This window comes from Cataglyphis hispanica, chromosome 2 (assembly GCF_021464435.1).
Source record: "Cataglyphis hispanica isolate Lineage 1 chromosome 2, ULB_Chis1_1.0, whole genome shotgun sequence".
Taxonomy (NCBI): Eukaryota; Metazoa; Arthropoda; class Insecta; order Hymenoptera; family Formicidae; genus Cataglyphis; species Cataglyphis hispanica.
Genome location: NC_065955.1, coordinates 2,051,086 through 2,070,970, shown reverse-complemented (window position 1 = coordinate 2,070,970; position 19,885 = coordinate 2,051,086). Strand labels below are relative to the sequence as shown.

The following is a 19,885-nucleotide window of genomic DNA, read 5'->3' as shown; positions in this document are numbered from 1 at the left end:
ATATATATATTTCAGTATTATTTCAGTTTTGATTTTTGTAAATAATTCTTTTAAAATAATTTAAAATTGATTTTTTTTTTTAACTATATTTCTCTTGTAGGAGAATTGCTGCAACTTTGATTTTAATTTTTATCATTAGATCCTTTTATATCTAATCTATAGATAAAGAAAAAAGTTATGGAAAGATTTTAATTTTTGTCAATAATTTTTATTGAATAATTATTTTAGAATATGAGAAGTTTTTTTTCTCTTGATGGAGGAAAACTTTAATTTGGATACAAAGACTAAGAAAGAGAGAAAAATATACATTAGATTATTAATAAGAATATCATATATTTATTGTATGCTGTAAAGTAAGATAGATAATTGCGAAACGCTCATTCATAACTCCAACAGTGTTAAAAAAGACATGGATGGGTGTAATAAATATCTCTATTAATGAAAATGAATTAATCAGACAGCGTGAGACTTCCGTTTCCTGTTCCAGCCGACGTCGCAAGTTTCTTTTAAGACAGCTGATGCTGATACAGTAGCAGGGTTTAATTTGCATAAGGCCCCGTATAGAGTGAGGCTAACTTGATCATTTTACCTTCCTGAGAGCAACATCGCTCCCCTTACCCAGAGTAATGCGCAAGCTTTATAATTAGAAGGGGCTGTTTTCATGTAAATCTGTAATGGTAACTGAAATATGTCTCGCCGATCTTTCATCCGACGTATCATGTTTTTTTTTTTTTTTTCTTTTTCAGCTTGTGATCTTCACGAATATTTAGATACGATCAACAATTGCGTTTGGTCTCTTTGCAACGATGACAAAATATGATTTAAGATTCAGAGCAATTAAAGAATTTTTTACGTAATTATTTTTTTTCTACTAGCGATCTTAATTTTCTCTTCTCTTTCCGATAGTCTTTTTTTTTTTAACAATATCAGCAAGTCTCATACAATGATTATTATAATCATAATAACTAATTGCGCAAATGTTAAATATTTGTTTTTGTGATTAATAGATCTATTGCGCAAAGAATAATAATTATTTTTAACCGATTTAGAAAATTGCAAAGTTAAATAAAAATATAAAACAGGTAAGGAAGAAAAATATATGACGACGAGGGAAACGTACGGAGAGAGGGGCGGCGTCTGGGAAGTAAAGCGGCGGATAGAATAGGATACATCAGGAACAAAACGGACTACCGGAATTTCTAATGAAGTGTGTGAACTTAGACCCGGTTTCTCGACGCATAACCTAATTAAGTCCGGAACGCGTATGCAAATTTTTGCGCAGCTTGACGCGCCGCGCGCTGAAACCGACCCCCATCGTCTTATTCCCTTTCTCCTCTCTCTACTGTCGTGCTGCCCCAGCGTGTTACAATACCGTCGACTTTTGCTTCGCACGCATTCGCAATTGTACGCGAATTCGACCGTTAATTAATTAGAAGTCTCTGCGGAGAAGGGGTTCGGCTGGTGGAATACCGTTACAAAACCCGGACGTTCGCACAAACGAGTCAATAATTCACGAAGGAATTAAGCTTCTATATGGCGCAACCCTTTAAAGATCTTGCATACGATCTTTCGATGGAAACCGTTATTTAACTGTTAAATGTTTACATCGAATAGATATTTGTATGTATTTATCTAAATTAAATAAATAAAATATTTATCTTAATTAAATTATGATTCCTAAAGAAAAAATAAATAGTAGAATCACATACACACAAACGCGTCATTAATATTGTGAATCATAAATATTTGTGCAATTTTTTTTTTTACAATTTTTATCTCTTTTTATTTATAATACAACAGATGATTTAATAATATTTTGCGGGTAAATCGCGCATTTTATATTGTAAAAAATTTATCAGCAATCATGCAAAATATTGTTCAATTAGTTTCCTTAATTTTTTTAGTAATATAAAGAGATCTTTTTTTTTATTTTAACGTATAGTCTATTAAATAATATATTTCTCTCTTTCTTTTTCCGTCGAAATTAATGCATCATTTCGAATGAATTCCGTGCAAGACAAATGGTAGTAAAAAAGATTGACCTGTGCTTGACACAATGTCAATGGTCTTTTCAACTTCTGCCGCGCTACATTGGTGGCAACAGTGCAACCTGCCTGTCCCACAGTGCAGTTGAATGCATTCAGTATCGACAATACATCTGAACTGTTCGATGGGGATGAATATCTATTGATTGGTGGTATAGGGCGGCCCCTTAGGATCGCTTCTCGATGTAGACGTGTACCTGCTACGGCCCCAAGCACATCCCATTCTACCTGCGAGTATGCGCCAAATTATCGTGTTCCGAATGGCACGTGTCACATGACAGGTATCCGCATGACACCGAGCGCGATGAGAGCTTTCAGTATCAATAATAGATACTGTTAATTGCACACTACCAGTTTGTATAACTTTAGGTTTGAATTTTTTCAAGAACAATTTGAAACTATATTACTATTATTTTCTTATATATTATATGTTCTATTTTTTCAACTGTAAAATTATTTTTTTTTTTCTATTATATATTTTATATTATATTATATATGAAATACTATATCGAAATTAAAATAATGTGTAACATACAAATACATTTTGCCTAATTCATTCACATTTAATATTGTTTCAATACAATAATTACACAAAATATTCACATATTTTTGTTAAATTAACTTAATTAAATAAATAATAATCAAATTGTCCTAATGCCTATGTAATTATCTTTAATTGAATTTAAATTATTATTATTTTTAAACTAGGTTTATCATATATACTTATTGAGAGTTGTTTATATATAATATGTTATTCTAAATATAGATCAATTACATTGATAAACTTACTAAAATATTGATTTATTATTTATTGGATATGATATCCATAATTCGCAATATAATCGGAATATTATTTACATATTTCTGGTCAAAGAAAAATGATATAGGTTACTGACATATAATACGCAACTGCAAGCAGTTTTCACTTCATTATCATCTCAGAGCATATGGTAATATTGATAACGGAAATTTTTTGAGTCACGCATAATGAACGTTTGCCTTCGATGACACGCGTGAACGCAGCTGGGTCTATATCCATTATAGATCGGTAACTCGATATCGATGTATTTTCTTAACGCTCGGCAAACATTCCTGTAAAACAAGTTCGGTTACATCAGGTTAGAGGAAAGGTCGAACTCGAAGAAAGTGATTACGTTTATTAGGAAGGATGAATTTTAGGGATATTACGATTTTGATGAATTAATTTTATTCTATATATCTTTTATTTTTATTCTATATTTGTCATTTAAGGGATATGTAAATTCGATGGCCGATTAGAACAGATATTAAAAGCATACTTAATTACGTATGCGCGTATTAAGCTGTGACGATGCGCTTCTCGCGATAAGACGATATGTGAAACTCTCGCAGTGTATTTTAATATGAAAACTTAAAACGCGTATCGAGTATCAGTCGCCTCAGGGAGATCCCGAGATGGATTGCAGAAGCAGAAAAGGATGAAGGCCCCTTGCATCCGGATACGTTCCTGTCCTGTCGCTCGTACGTCAACCCTCGTTGTTTTTTTGCCGCGCTCTTAATAATTGATCATCTGATTACGATACATTATACCCTCCCTACCCCCTTCCTGCTTCAGCGTACTGTCGGAAGGCATTATTCCTGCACCGAGAAAAGTAGTATCGGGACAGATAGAGATAAAGAGAGAGAAAGAGACAGGGTGAGAGGCAGCAGGCGAGAGAGGGAAACTTTTTCTTCCCGCCGCGCCCGGTGACGGACGGCCATTTGCATATAGGCCCCCTTATCGACAAACACACCGGGGGCGCCCTTCGTAATGAGGGCCCCTTCCCTTCGTTCGACGTCCCTCTTTCCTTTATTTTTTCAACGTGGACCGCCATTGTCCGTTAACTCATTCGTCGGGACAGTGTGGACCAGTAGTATCTCACTTCCTCTTCCTCGTTATTCTTGTCTCTCTTCTTCATTTTCTCTCTCCCTTTCTCTCTCCTTTTCTTGCTCGTATTCCTTTTGCTTTCATTGTACGAGAACGTAGGTTGTGTAAAAAAAAAGAGGCGTAATGGAAAATAACAAAACTGGTCGGTCACATGTCGAAAAATATGAATTGTAGAGATAGAGGCGGATGTGTTGGCGCTAGTCTTTCGTGACATCTGCTTCCTAAAATAGATATAAAAAAAAAGAGTCCACAAAGAGTTTTCGCGATCGTTTTTGCAGCCGTATATAATTGTAGCCGTGACAACATGCAAATAATATCCTACCGCTTGATTGTTTCGTCTAGAAAGAATCGTCAGTAATAAAAGACGAAAGAGAAAATATTTCCTACATGTAACAAATCATCTATCACATTCGATTTTTTTATTCTCAGCAAGATCTTAAAAAAAATATATAATAATAACACAAAAACCTGATGTTTTACGATGAACCACGAACTATGCATAATATTGAAAAATATTTTAATGATTCAAAAATTTTTGTAACTTTTAATGTTGATATTTTCTTAAAATATTATGGTTATTATTATTGTTAATATTATTTGTCGCAATTTTTTAGTTTTAATATATTAAATGTTTTGATAAAAAAAAATCAAAATAAATTTCTATTAAAATAAAATTTAATTGAGATTATTTTAATGAAAAAGTAAATTATTTATTGATTACCTTAAAGATTTTTTTGTATAAATTCTTATATAAAATATCTCTAATTAAATTTTTTTCAAAATTTGATAATAAGAAATAATTATTAAAAATTTGTTGTTCGTATGAATGTATATAAAAAGCTTCATAAAATTAAACGCAAATTTATATTTACAAATATGATAACTGTTGCATAAAAATATTATCTAAAACTAGCAATAGATATATATACACATACATACATACATACATACATACATACATACATACATACATACATACATATATATATATATATATATATATATATATATATATATATATATATATATAGATTTTATAATTAATGTATTACGATGTTGCTAGTTTTCTGATGTAATACACCTGGAATTTTAAAATCGAAATTTTGCGATTACCTGCAACTTTCGAGCGTCTTAAATTACGGACATTAAATTTGAATTACGTGAAGGGAATCATAGGGCTATATGTGAACCTTGTAATTTCTCTCAAACCTCGAGATTCTTAATGAGTCGCACTAACGATGTGATCTGAAAAATCGCTTCTCGAGATTGAATGTTTACGAAACATGCGTCTTTATAATGTATTCCTGTGATGAGTGTAATAACTCATCTGTAATTATATCTATCAACGATACTTAAATATCATCGATCATACTTTTCAAGGTTTTAATGAAACATTTTAGTTGCTAAAACAATATTTGTGTAACACAAAAGTATGATTAATAATATATATTCCCTCCATATATTATTTACTTTATATATTTCATAATAATGAGCAAGATTTTCATATTATACCAAGAGTCGCGGTAGCGTCTCGCTAAGTGTATCTTTCGTTTTTTTGTTTACTGTCAGTTTGTTTATGTCATTATGTCAGACAGACGCTACTGCGTATCATTTATCGAAATTTTATCTTTGTGTGTGTGTGATTCTAAATATTGAAAGTATTTGTTCTGTCAAATAAAAACTCTCAATATTCTCAAATATTTGAAAATATAATAAGATATTCATAAAATTAGCTTTTTTTGTGTGTGTACGGGAGGGAAAGGGGCTCCTCTTTTTTGGATTATTATATTAACATAAATATGTATGATACATTAATTTTAATATTATAAAAATACATATTGCCTTATATAAATATGGTGATATAATGACGATAATGATATTTAAATTATTTTTCATATGATATCTATATTTCTAACCATGTTTGCTTTAAACAAACTGTGCTAATTATAAATAATTTTATGGCGCCACGATTGCTTTTCTGCAAGTATATCATTTGTAACTTGTTATTCGCATGTAATTACCCGCGCAAAGACGCAAGACCATCCGTGCTTTTTCGAGATCGATCGTTACCAACATTATTATCCAACTGTCAGGATAATCTGCGGTGGGAATCACGAGCTGTGATAGATAGATAGACAAAGAAGCGGGCTCACGTGTGTGCCTGACTTGGATGCGGCTAGGGCAGGTGCGATCAGGGGAATAATTAATATTCAGCGAGGAAAAAGTGGGCGAGAAAGGCCGACTATGGCCTCCTCTTATAAACAGTTGACGCGTTAGCGACTGAGACGCGCCGCTTGCTAGCCACGCACCTGGTTCTACTGCTTCGTATAAAGAGGAACTAAAAAGGCAAGAACATCTTCTCTCTTAGCAATTACGCCCATTATGAACGGACGTTCAGTTACCGTGATCACCTAACCGGAGGCCGCTTAACTTAATTCGAAAATTATGCGCTCGGCTGTGCATCAGTGGTGAAATGATACGGCGTGGAGGACCTGCGTGCGTTTCCGTTATTAATACCGGAGATGTCCCCTCGCCTTCTGGTGCACGCATCGACTAATTTATGTCGGTGGCGGAGCGTTTTATATAGTACCTTGTAAAGAACATCCTTAATCTGCTCTTATCAAAGTCTGCATCTGATAAACGTGACCCTATTTGCGAAATTATCTGCTAATTTCGTCATCTAATATCGATTAAAATTTCTCCTTCATTTCTCCTCATTTATAGTAAATGTCCATTAAAAAAAATTTTTAATAAATTCTATTTTATATATATATATATATATATATATATATATATATATATATTTGTTTTTGAATTTTTAGTATTATTTGAATATTGAACTCCTAAAGTCCTAAAATTAAATGAAGAACGAAGTTTCGTTCCAACTAGCTTTTTTATAGCTTAATCCATTGCGATATATGATTCCCGGTATATCCACGAAATATTAATGATAAATATTAAGGTCTACTTTGTAGTACGATCAAACTGTCCCACGAAACAGGTTTATGGCGAGCTCGCCATCGCGATTCCCGCATCGTCATCCCCAATGATATCATTATCGGTAATCTAAATAAAAAACAGATGATCGGCCCTTGCTTGTCAACGGAGGTATCGTTCGATCGTGCCGCGCCAGGAATTGCAGCTGCAGAAAACGAGGAAAACTTGTGATCAGATAAGAGTAAAAGCAGAGGGCGATATAAGGGAGTCGCGGAGGGAGGGAGGGTGAGAGGGAGGGAGGGAGGGAGATAAAGAGCTCGTGGAGAGGAACGGAGAAGTACAAATTACGGGCACCCGGAACCGTTCTTGTGGCCGTGTTAACTTTCGTCGCGTGCCTTCAGGAAATACCTCAACTTTTGCAGCCACGTGCTATCGTTGGAGCATTATAAACTTTCCATCGTTCACCTTTGTCCTCCGTCTATCTTAGCCCTTCCTTAAGCGCGTTTATGATGAAGTTTATAAATTATCTGTGTAATCGCTTTTTTTTTCACAGACGTAACGTTCTTATCATTGAAAAAGTTCCTTCTCTTTTTTGTAGGTGCTTAATATTTAACAATATTAAGTCTACTTGGTTGATTTTAGTTACTTAATTACTTTCGCATGATTATACAATTAATATTTAATAAAAATATTAATTACATAGATTAAGAAAAATTTAATTATCTATGTATAACGGCAGGAATGTAGAACAAACAAAGTATGCACGAAATATTACATATTTTTATAAATAAATTTTTATATGATATATATTTGTAATACGCTTTTTTTATATATTACATATATTTATATAATAAAATTCTTTTAAAGAAGGATTTCCATATCGCGTTTTTTTCTATTTGTAAGATTCGATTGCGACTACAATTTATCCTCACGAATCATGTAAATGCATTGCAATTTCAGATACGAAGCTGTGGATCATCTTTTTCAAGAAATAACGAGCGCCTATAGGGACTCGGAGATCGATTGGATGCTAGTGTACAATGCAGGTTGCACTATAGATGATACAATTCTACCCGAGCACGTGACAGAACCAAACGATCTCGATCGCTTGATTAATGGAATATTCAGACAATTTTTGACAGCTCTTCCCACACCTCCAACAATTGTCACCATAGCCAGGTAAGTCACTTTATCAAAAAGCTTCAACAAACTTTAAATATATTAGTTAAATAAGTTATATTTATTTTTCTCCAATGAAACAGTACATATATGATGTACCAAAGAATACAACACAAAAAATAGTATATATTCTTTAAAAAATCTTTATTCCTTTATTGATTAACTATAAATTAATTTATAATGGCGTGATTATGTCACTGATCGAAATTAAATATCTTTATAAATGTGAAATAAACTTTTTATATTGCTTGAGTGTTATATTTTTAATTTTTTATTTATATGAAATTTTATTATAATTAATAAAATTGTGTCAATGTCTCAGAGATTACGCACATTTTGCACGGTGTGAAAATATGATATAATATTAATGCTACAAGTTAGATATAATCCGCGTGCAAGAATTATGATAAGAGGCTTATGAAGTATCTTTAAAAGAGTGGAAGGTTCAAGTTGACAATCGCAGTAGGTGACGCTCTTCGTGCACATACTGACGATCAAATGCTCGGCTCGCACAAATTGATTTTAATGTACGGTTTCACAAGGGCTGCAATTATATTGTCTCGCTTTTACACGCGCGAAACCGAGATCCGCAATATCGCAGATGGCGCGGAAGAAGATGCTGGGAGGGCACGAAATAGAGAAGAAGGGCGGCTTACAGAAGCGACACAGCGGGGCTGTCCGAGGGGTGGGTTTAGGATCGTAGGTATATTGTTAAGCCCCACCCTCCAGATGGGTTTCACATAGGGGTGCACAACATCAACCATCCAACTTTCGCGTATCATAGCTAGATGTCCCTGCTTCCGATTTCCCGAAATAATTGATAGATGTATGTTTCTTTCTCTCTCTCTCTCTCTCTCTCTCAGCTTTGTTTTGTCATTTGCTAAATAATAAAGCGAATAGCGCACGACGATATTTCTCTTGAAATTACAAAATAATTGAGTAAATATAATAGCGTATAATTTGTTGTAAATAAAACCCCCTATATATTTGTTGTAAATAGAACCCCTAGAACGCGAATTCTCTTTTATTTGTAGAATATACAATATACAATATTTTCCTTGATGTTTATGGAGACTCCTGCTGATATGTCCAAATATTATTTTAAAAATATGATAGTGGAAAATTGCGATTTATATCGATACAGTACATATAAATGCATTAACTATGTAATAATATATATATTAACGGATGATGAAAGCTACCTTGTCATGCGACAAAAATTATGTAAAGATTGATTATGTGAAAATATAGTTTAGATAATTTAATGGCCAAATTTACATAAATATTTTATACTAAGTTTATTGAACAGCTTTTGAAGAATTTTATTTAACGAAGATATCTTGCTCATGTATAATAAAATAAACGCTAAAGATAGTCATACCTTAATTTTTTTCTAAAAATATGTACATTTTTATTTTAATATATATAATTAATTTGATATATGTACATAAAAGAAGCAACAAACTTTGAAATAATTTTGTAAGTGGTAACTTGGCGCCATCTCGTGATAAATGCACGGAGATTCTGCTCAAACTTCCGGCAGAGACTAAAAAAAAAATCGATTCTACCCCATTCGACGTATTGCCACCCCTTGCTGTCCCCAACCCTCATTTCAGCACATTAGTTTCCGGGGGTAACGCCGCCGGATATCGCCTCTGGACAGTTTACAGTTTCTCTCGTAGTTTGCCAAACGGCGATTAAGTGATCAGAGACAAAAATTGACGAGGGCGAAATGAAAAATAGAAGAAACATTGAATCGCTAGAAAAGTAAAACTGATGAAAATAGAAAAATTGATGATCATGAAAAAAAAAAAAAATAAATAAATAAAAACGAGAATAAATGAAAATGCAATTTTTTTAACTACTGACTCTATAATTATTTTCTGTTTTTTCCCTTTTTTTATCTTGTTTTTGCACTGACCATTAATTGCTCAGTATTTTTATATAAGTTTTTAATCTTTTTAATATAGATTTTTTTCAATAAAAAAATTGGATATTATATTTAATACAAAAGGAAGTTATAATTTGATAAAACATGTATGAAAAGAACTTGTTTCAAAGCGAGAGATTTTGAATAACGGCGTACTCTATTATATGAGTAGATATCTTACATTTTCTTTTTAGAAGTCGATAAGTATAACTATTTTTCTCAGCTATATTCATAAATAACTTGATAATATTTCTTGTCTTACAGATCTAGCGAGGACGATTATACTCCTCTCGAAAACGTCGATCAAATTCAAGTTGACGTTCTCGATCAACTCCGCGAACGACTGGGATCGGAAGTAGATGTTAAATTGGTTTATCAACAAAACGAAGAGCAAGAGTAAGTCTTAAAAAGGAATGTATCTCTCATATATTTTCATTATCTTGAAATTATAATTTCTCAAACAAAAGCATGTTCATATTTACCAATAAACACGGATTTTATATAATTATATATGAACGTATATCAATCTGCATATGGGAATCATATTACATCGATTGACAATTATAAATAAAAACTTACACTAGTACATATTGTCATTTACTATTCAATGAATAGAAAAATTTCAATATATAATATTATATGTATAACATGTATGTGTATTTAATACAAAAGATTGCTGTAATTTGACACAAAAAATGTATGAAAAAAAAGGAATTATAATAAACGATTTGGGATATAACGGCATGCTATTATATGAGTATAGATATAATCTTAAATCTTATTTTTAGAAGAGTCGAACAAGCATACAGCTGTTTCTCTCTTTAGACAACATTCGAGTTTTTCTCGCGCGATCGCACATTCGTCCCTCGTAATAACTATGACATTTCAGACGGCTCGTATTATTCGAAGCGCGTCGCGTCGTGAATCTCTCGGAGATTTGAAGATCGTAAGACAGACACGAGGAAGGGACGTGGCGCGAGTCTTTGATCGCGCGACGGCGATTTACATAGGATCCGTGCCACTGGTCCACTGGTGGAAGGCGAATACAATACCGATATGCGAAGGTTGTCGCCTCTTTTTTTTTTTTTGCAACGAAAGTGCCCCCTCCCCTCTCGTTGTCGTGCCTCGTACCATCAGTCTCGGATTTGCATACCTTGGGCAAGTTTCCCACACGTCTCAACAGCTTCCGTCTCGTCTCGATCCCTCCTCTCTCACTTTGCATCTCTCGCTCTCCCTCTCGTCCCTGCCTTCCTCTCCGACGTTTCCGCGCAACCCTTTCAACTGCCGAAGACAAAAACGCGGGAGTGCCTCCAAAAAAACCTCAACGTCTTCCTTCTCCCACGACGATGACGTTTCCTGGTGAGACGGCTCGCAAGAGCCGTCTATTGTGGACACGACACAACGAATTCGAAATAGGTGTTTTTTGCGTGCGCCAGTTTGAAATGATTGACGGAAACGGAAGACCCGCGGGCACCCGTACAGCCTCCTCGATCTGAATCTTTATTAAATATACGATTTTAATATGTATTGGTGTGTGAATATCATTAGAAGCATATAATTGTTATTTTTTATATATATGTTTACAATTTTCTAAACAGTAATAAGAACGTGACTAATTTATTTTTATATGAGATATATTTTATTTTTATTTTATTCTTATTTTATTATCTATTTTTTTAATAATAATAGTCTTATGAAGAATAGACATACATATCAAGATATTAATTAGGAAATATTAATGAAATAAAACTTGAATAAGCTCTCTTTTAATATTTGTTTTTCGTTATTCTGCTTTATTACTTTTTATCATAAGTCATTGGAAAATTCGCGGTCTACAAATTGGAGAAAACTTTAGTAAAATTCGCATCGTTCCATTTTGCGCCCAAATGCATACACGTAGCTTTATATAATATTATATATCTTAGAATAATAGATTTATCTGCTTGTGAGTATATACTCTCAAAAATACTTTACAAATACTTTAAATCGTAGAGGTTTTAAATTGCAAAGACCTTTAGAGAGAGAAAATTACAGGAACTGTAATTTACTTGTACAAATCTTTCCTTTTTTAATATAATAAATACATCAAAAATTTGTAAACATTTCGGATGCTTCGCATTTAGGCAGCTTTCGGTTCTTGGCCGGCGACGGGGAAGGGTAACGCCGGAATAAACATTAAACGAGGAAGGCGAATGCGGAAGTGTGGTCGCGCGACTAAGGGGCGAACGTTAAGGGATAACCACAAGAAGAGAGGAGAAAGAGAGAGTTTACGAGTCACTAACCTCCCGAGTAATGATTGTCGTTAACCGCCTCGCCGTGCGGGCTGCTCAGCCTCGCTCGGCCCGCAGCCGAGACTTTTGTATGCTAATGACAGGGTGGTCCGATTTCATCCTACGGCCAAGGCAAAAAATCTTGGGGGTCAACAGACCCGTCGTTAGCCCGAGTTTTAAGTCTCCCTTGAGCGCCATTGACCTCGAATTAAAAACCGGGTGCAACCTTCCGTCCCGCTCGGAAATTTTACAACGGGACTCTTCTCTCACCACGTAATGTAACACCTTCGCTTATTTACTCTTGTATCTTGTACTTTTTCTCGCAGATATATGATCATCTCAGATGGTGGATCTTGCGAAGAAAGGATACGGTATATAAAGGCGCTAATTCTTTATAAATGTGCTACTTTAAGAAATGCGTTTCTTGAGGGGATACGAATTTATCACGCTTATTTGATTGAGAAACACAGGATATATTCTTTTAGAAGAATATAGATACATAAAAGAGTGGACATTTATTTAATCACTGAAAATTTCCTTGGTACACAGTAATTATTAAATGAATTTGTTATGAATAAAATACCTATACATAGAAAAAGATAACATATGCCCCTGCAACAAAATTAAAATTATTTATTTTTTTTTATTACTTAAAATGTATTAAGAGTTGAAAGTTAAGATCTAGAACTTTATATTAAGCACATGAAACCGAGAAATAAAATACAAAGATATATACAAAAGAGTATATAATGCAATTTTAACCGATAATACAATACATTATGATTAAATATCTAATGTAGATTGCAAAATTCAGTTGTCAAATTGTAAAAATTTGTAACTAGGGATGATTGGATAATTGAATAAATTAATTAATAATAGAAATTTTTATTAATATTTTTGTCATTTGAATTGCAGCTCCGCGAATGTGATTATTGTTTTTTAGCGCGCAGATTATAATTCGCAATTTTCTCTTCTCTCTCACGGTCGTTCGCATTTCATTCATCCAGGTGACACCGTGTCAGTGGGTTCTAAGGGAATTATTCAAAACCAGCCCTGACTGGCAAAAGTGCAGCCGTCCCTGGAACTGTAATCCCATACCCGTATCTAATCTGCATAAAAGAATAAAGAAAACATTGCGCGGGAAAAAACAAAAAGCGCGGAAATGAAATTTGTTTGATAGGCTCTTTGTAAAATAAATTAATACAAAATAGAACTATACACATATGCGCGCGACATATACAATATATACATTTTTTATTAAATTATTTAAAAATTATGTCTAAATTGACGAATAAGTGCAATTGTTAAAAATGTTTTAAATTGTCAAAGAAAAAGTCCAAAATGCATATCGAAAAGCTTGAAATTTTTTAAATTCTTTTATATACTTGACACATTATTTCTAGTTGACATAAAGTATCTAGAATCGCGCCTTGGCTCTTATAAAGATCTCTTATTATTATTTTTTTTTTTTACTCGTCGCAAAAAAATGAAGCGAGCTGCTTCATGTTTAGCAGTCGGATGTCAATTAGAAAATTTCGGCGACATTCGACTTTTGCCGCGAAGTTGAAGTAGTAGCAGCGCGATCGCCCCTTCGGCATACCTATGCGATTATGCGCGTAACGAAAGAGATCTTCAAGCGAATATGCTAATGCGCGCGGCGGCATAATGCGAGGCCGATTCGCCGTGGCAAAGCCAATTATAGCGCGCAGACCCATCGTGCCCGGATACTCCGTTTTGCACATAGCTTGTTCCCCGAAAAATCTCGCTCTTTCTCTGTTTCTCTCGACACAATTGTACAAACGTGAACGGCGAACGAGACGAGAGAAGGAATGAGAGAAGAGGGCCGCATAGACAACGCCATAGGCCTGCATCGGTGGCCATTGTTCGAAAGCGCTATTTGTATTTATTTGGGTCCTTTGTTCGAGCCTCGAGAGAGATTCATGGGGCGGAAGGTGGGGCAAGAGAGAGAGAGAGAGAGAGAGAGATGAAATTATTCGGAGAACAAGGCAAAGGGTGAGAGAGGTCCACTAGTCGTTATGGAACTACTCTACGTTTCGGTTGGAAAAAAAAAAAAACGCGACGCGAGAGAGGCAGCAAGCTTCGACCTGTATTATCAGTACATTTCCATCGCGAACATACAAAGATAGAAGAGAAAGATTAATCGAAAGAAGGGAAAGTAAATTATTTATTTTTTTCTCTCTTTAAATAGTGTAGTAGTTTATAATTTCAATTATGACATTTTTAGCATTATAGCTTTATGTTATATTATGTGCGACTCGATTATATTCCTGTAGCCTCACTGCATAGTCTGAATAATGTAGATTGTCCTATGATTATCACCGTCATTTTCACAAGTTGTTTTAAAAAAATTGACAAATTGGTGAAAGCTTCGTGCATGAAAGAAGGATAATTGCGGGCGAGACATCTCGTGAAACATCGTGTATAAAGGCATCGTGACATGAAGTTATAAAAGTACAAGTAGAGACCACGTCACAAAGTAGTTTGTAAAGAACTGAGTTAAAATTATCGCAAGTTGTTGCAGCATGATTGCAAGTATGATAAAAGTAAAACAGCAATTAATCATATGTGTACAGGCCATTGTTTATGTCAAAAGCGACACCTTCAATCGACATAATCTTTTTCTAACATCAATGCTAGAACAACTTTTAATGAATCGATTCTATCAAAAATCTCGATATGGGGGGGTTTACATTTTTATAACGCTTTGAATATATTCCTGTATAATTGCATCGTATATTTTATAACTTTCACGACGTTTGATCGAGAACAAGTTTCGAGAGCAAACGTCCCATGTGGTCGAAGGTGGGCCGACCGGATTCGAACATCCAATTGCGAAAATGCGTTCGCCCCGTCGGTGGGGAAACTTCGCGTGCTCGTTGGTGTGGTGTGCGACGAGATGGTCCGATGTGTGATGCGTCTGTGTGTGTGTGTATGTGTGTGTGTGAATGCATCTCGTGCAGCGGATGCAACTGCGAGTGGTCAGTAGCTCGCAAACCGAGTGACCGCTTCGTGCCTCTCGCTGTGTCCCGGTGTGAAAGTGATGCGCGAGGGGAAAAAAAAAAAAATAAAAAAATAAACTCTCGCGTCGCGTCGTAAACTTTTTTAATTGCATTTTGCTCGAAATGTTTCTCGGGTAAAAATTCATCAGTGACAGATGGACCTTTTGAATGTACATATGTGAAAAATAACTAGTCTACGTGAGTTTGCAAACGAAGTGTTATGATATAGATTTAAAGCAAGATGTGTATGACATCAGTGGAAGATTAATTAATTTCACACTATGATATGATTATCTTGTATTAGGGCAATGGGTTAAGTCAAGTAACGTGTGAAATATTGAGATGTCTCGTATTTATTCAAAAATTGAGTGAAATGCTGTGAGAAATTTTTTTATATTTAAATAAATTTAAAAATATGTATAATAAAACAACTATATATTATATATATTATGTATATATACATACATACACACTCATACATAAATACATATATAATGTGTATGTAATAAAGAGGATAGATCTTTTTATAATATAAAAGATGTCAGTTGTAAAAATACAAATATTGCAATTCACATTGTCTTTATGCATTATTTTTAATTAGATGCTAAATATAAGAAAAATATACAAATAGATATTTTTTAGAATAAGGAATAAGAGATTGAATGTCGCACATCGTTTTACAAATTTTTCAGGATTTTCAGGAATTTTTTTACGATTTGCAATAACGCAAATACGTATATGTAAATTAATTTTTGTAGCGGAAGATATTCTCTCGTGATGTGCGCAAAACAACGCGTGGCGTCGTGACAGTCTCTTCGCGGACATAGATTAACCCATTTGCATCACACAGAAAAATGAAAAATTCGTTCTTATCACCAAAAATTTTTTTGATTGCATTTAAATGAAAATGTTTTTAAATGTTAAAAACAAAAGCAATATTACATAAATAAAGAATTTTTACTTCATTATAGATTCATAATTTAAGAGGAATAAAATCTAATTATTTTGCACAACATGATAATGTTTGAAATGGTCAAGGCATAATGCCACATGGCAGTTATCACATTGATAAAATGTATCTTTTCTTTTTTTTTCTAATAAACAAACTGAGAGCCAAATACGCATGGGTATAATATACGCTCTGTTGATAAATGCGCACGTGCAATGAGCGCATATATGCGCGCTCCGGTGATAGTGGCCAGGCAAAATGCGCGCATATATGCGCTTATGATGCAAATGGGTTAAGAAAGGAAGCGGAAGTTATGCCATAAGTTTTAATAACACATAAATAAAGACGACGTTATAATAGAGTTTCCCCGCAACGAGTTTCCTGGCTAAAGGATTCGATATGACGAATATAACGCGGTCTGTTATAAATATTCAATCGTAAATGCGGGGCATTTTCCAGCGATGGTGCTACCTGAAGCAAAAAGCATAATAATCTCAATTTCCTAAGTGTATGTTGGTTGAATAAGTTTAAAAATAATTTGAATTTTAAAGATATATACGAAGAAGAGAGGCTTTGTGTTATTTTATATATTTGATGCAGTAAAAAAAAAGTCAAAGCTAAAAAAATATAACAATTAAAGTTGTATTAAATTATTATTTATTAGTTAGATTTGTGTGCAAATAAAATTTAACATTTTTAATAAACTACTTAGCTTAGGTGAAGTAAATGTCAGTCAAATTTTTCAGAGCTTGTTTAACTGTGATACAGGTTCAATATTTTAATATTAAATCGATCATATTCGTTTTTCCATTTTTTCATCAATTTTATATGATTTTTTTTTTATTCAAAATAATTTTTATACTCCGGAATTTTGTTGATACAATATGTCTTTTCAGAAGCTGTTTGTTTGTTGGATAACATGCGACAGTGAACAAGAACAAGGTTTGCACACCATCGCTAGCTTTATTGTGGAGACGCGAATCTCGCGTGTAAAACAAAAAGTCACCTCTCGGAAACATCGGCGAAGTCTGCCGGATAGAGCGCGAAAAAAATCGTGAAACGCATCGTTTCCCTTTTTTTTTTTATTGTTCTTTTAGCCGTCACGTCGCTGGTGGTATTCAATCGCGCCCAGCGAAATTGCCAGAATTCATTTTCGATAAGAGGAGACACGCGGAGGCAAGAAAAGCGGGAGAGGGGGGGAGAGAGGAGGAGGTAAAAAAGAGAACGGTCCGCGCCTCTAATACACGCGGGGGTGCGTGTAATTCCAAGGCCGCGCCATATTTTAACATCGTTCCGAGTTACATTATGTTTCAGCAAAATGGTCGGCGCACACGTGGCAGCGCGTCGGCGACGGGGAGGGTGGTTTATCTCAAACATACAATCCCACCCTCTCTCTTGCGTTTCAGCCCCCTTCCCCATCCATCCATATATTAGCGGCGAGGGTAGAGGCGACAGCGAGGGGACGAGGGAGAAAGGGAGAAAGCAACGGCGTTATGGAAGGACGAGAGGGGTGAGCGGGGGAGTTGAGGGGGAGGATGGAGAAAGAGAGAGAGAGAGAGAGAGAAGGTCGACGACGACCCTCGGCAACCAACCCCCACTGTCAGCCACCCCTTTCTCCTTTAGCTTTCGCGTCGTCTATAGAGGGATGGAGGATGGCAAGAACCGGCAACGGTACGCGAACTAACGACGTTCTTTCGCTTCTCGAGAGGAGGAAGAGGAGGAGGAGGAGGGTGCGGGAGGCTTGGCGGGGGTGGCAGGGGAGCGGGAGGAAAAAATGGGGAGAGAAAGGCAGAAGCCGGGCGCGCGCGATTCCCCTCGTGCCCCGCGCCACGTGATAGAGGAGACACCGACGAAGGGACTGCGGCAGGTAATGATGTACCGCGGTAAATTTCCTGCGGAAAATTACACACAAACTCGGACCGCGGATTTGCCGCTAAAAGGTAATCGTTTAGCTCTTTTTTTTTTTAAGCACAGCTGGCTAGGGTTAAACCGATGCAGCGCAGCACCTTGTCTTCCACATCTCGAAGACTCGCATTAAGAGAAATTTATTATAATAGCTGTACGTTATATTATTTTTATATCACATTTTTTCTTATTTTTAAAGAAAATGACACACGTACGTAAAATAATCTGTTTCTCATAAACCAATATTTTACTACTTGCAAGACTGCTTTCAAATATTTTTATTAAATTGTTAGATCCTTTCTAATTTTTTTATTAATATAACAATATATATATATATATATATGAGTGTAACGAAAGGTTTTAAAAAGGTTTTATATGTCTTAAAAACAATACAAAATTTTTATGTTAAAATAATAAAAATAACATTTATATACATATATATATTTTGATCGGCAGAATAGAAGATCGGCAGAATAGAAAATGTATAATATGTATACACCTTACTCGATTTAATCTTTCCGATTCTAACGACTGAGATAATTGATGGAAGTTTTTGAATTGAGAACAAATCACGGAGCAGAAATCTCCTTCTTTCTCCTCTCCTGCAAACACCGGCACACGACTTATCACCGTGAAGGGAAACAGTCGATAATTTCTTCGGGACTACTCTAAACTCTCTTTGCGAATAGAGTACGTCGAACGAGGCGAACTTTGCATTGTTACGAAATCGAGTATCGCATTTGGTGACCGTCGGCAATCTTGAAGTTTTAATTCGAGTTTGCCGATTAATTGGGAACATTATGCTTCCACCAGGCGAACTTCTACCCGGCCACGCAAATACCATCCCTCCCTTCCCTTTTCGTTTCCTTTTTCCCACATCGTTGGACTTGTCGAATCAGATCGTAAAATCATTCCAAACTCGTTCATTCTTTGTCGGTGATTATTCTATCAACAATACAACGAATAAATAATGCATTGACTGCCAATTTTGTGCAAACTATCATAATTCTTACATTTTTATAAAACTAAGACCATGATATTAGAATTTGCTATAATATTGCCAATATTAATACGTTATTAATATTATAACACGTAAGCATTAATGAAAATATAAATATTAAAAGTATAAATTCTAAAAGAGATTTTTATTTCTATTTTTCCATTTTTCGATAAACAATTGCGAAATATAAATCTGCTTTTATTTTTTGTAGCATATATTTGAAGTGCGCATATAGTAGTAACGTAGCTACTAGAGAAAAGGATGGGATGTTAAAGCGGTAAGGAATAAAACCTCCGTTCAACAGGGTGACCGTAATTACTTCTAATAAACGATAAGGAGCGAAGGAGATTTTCTGTGAAAATTACTTAATGGTTATTTCAATTGTCTAGATTATTCTTTAAATAGAATATAAAAACGTGATTTACAAATTTACTTTATAAACCATCATCATTGACTCGTACATATACGCAAAGATGTAATTATACACGAGTATGTGTGTATTACAAATATTTAGTTTTTATTCTATTTTTTTAAATAAAAATATATGAAAAATAATTATTAAAAAAATAATTATTAATAAGCACATAACTACTTAATATATAAATAATATTTACGTAAAAAAAAATCAATAATATATCTCTTGCATTTATTTCTGATTATTTTAATATTTCTTAAGCTTTTATATAGTTTATTAAAATTTATTGTATTTTTCTTATTCCGAGAGCGAATTATTATCTCATTACA

At 34.4% G+C, this 19,885-nt stretch overlaps 1 protein-coding gene across 5 annotated transcripts in view; it reads left to right on the top strand.

The window, feature by feature from the left end:
- The window catches only part of LOC126856527 (UPF0489 protein C5orf22 homolog), a 569,513-nt gene that overhangs the window by 536,561 nt on the left and 13,067 nt on the right, over window positions 1-19,885 (top strand). For 4 of the 5 annotated variants that reach the window (XM_050605139.1, XM_050605104.1, XM_050605122.1 and 1 more), the window contains 2 exons: window positions 7,849-8,067; window positions 10,262-10,393. In XM_050605139.1, coding sequence (XP_050461096.1) covers window positions 7,849-8,067; window positions 10,262-10,393 — 351 coding nt within the window. Of the gene's footprint in view, window positions 1-7,848; window positions 8,068-10,261; window positions 10,394-17,132; window positions 18,060-19,885 lie in introns of those variants that run through there. The other variant, XM_050605130.1, reaches the window with a different exon arrangement.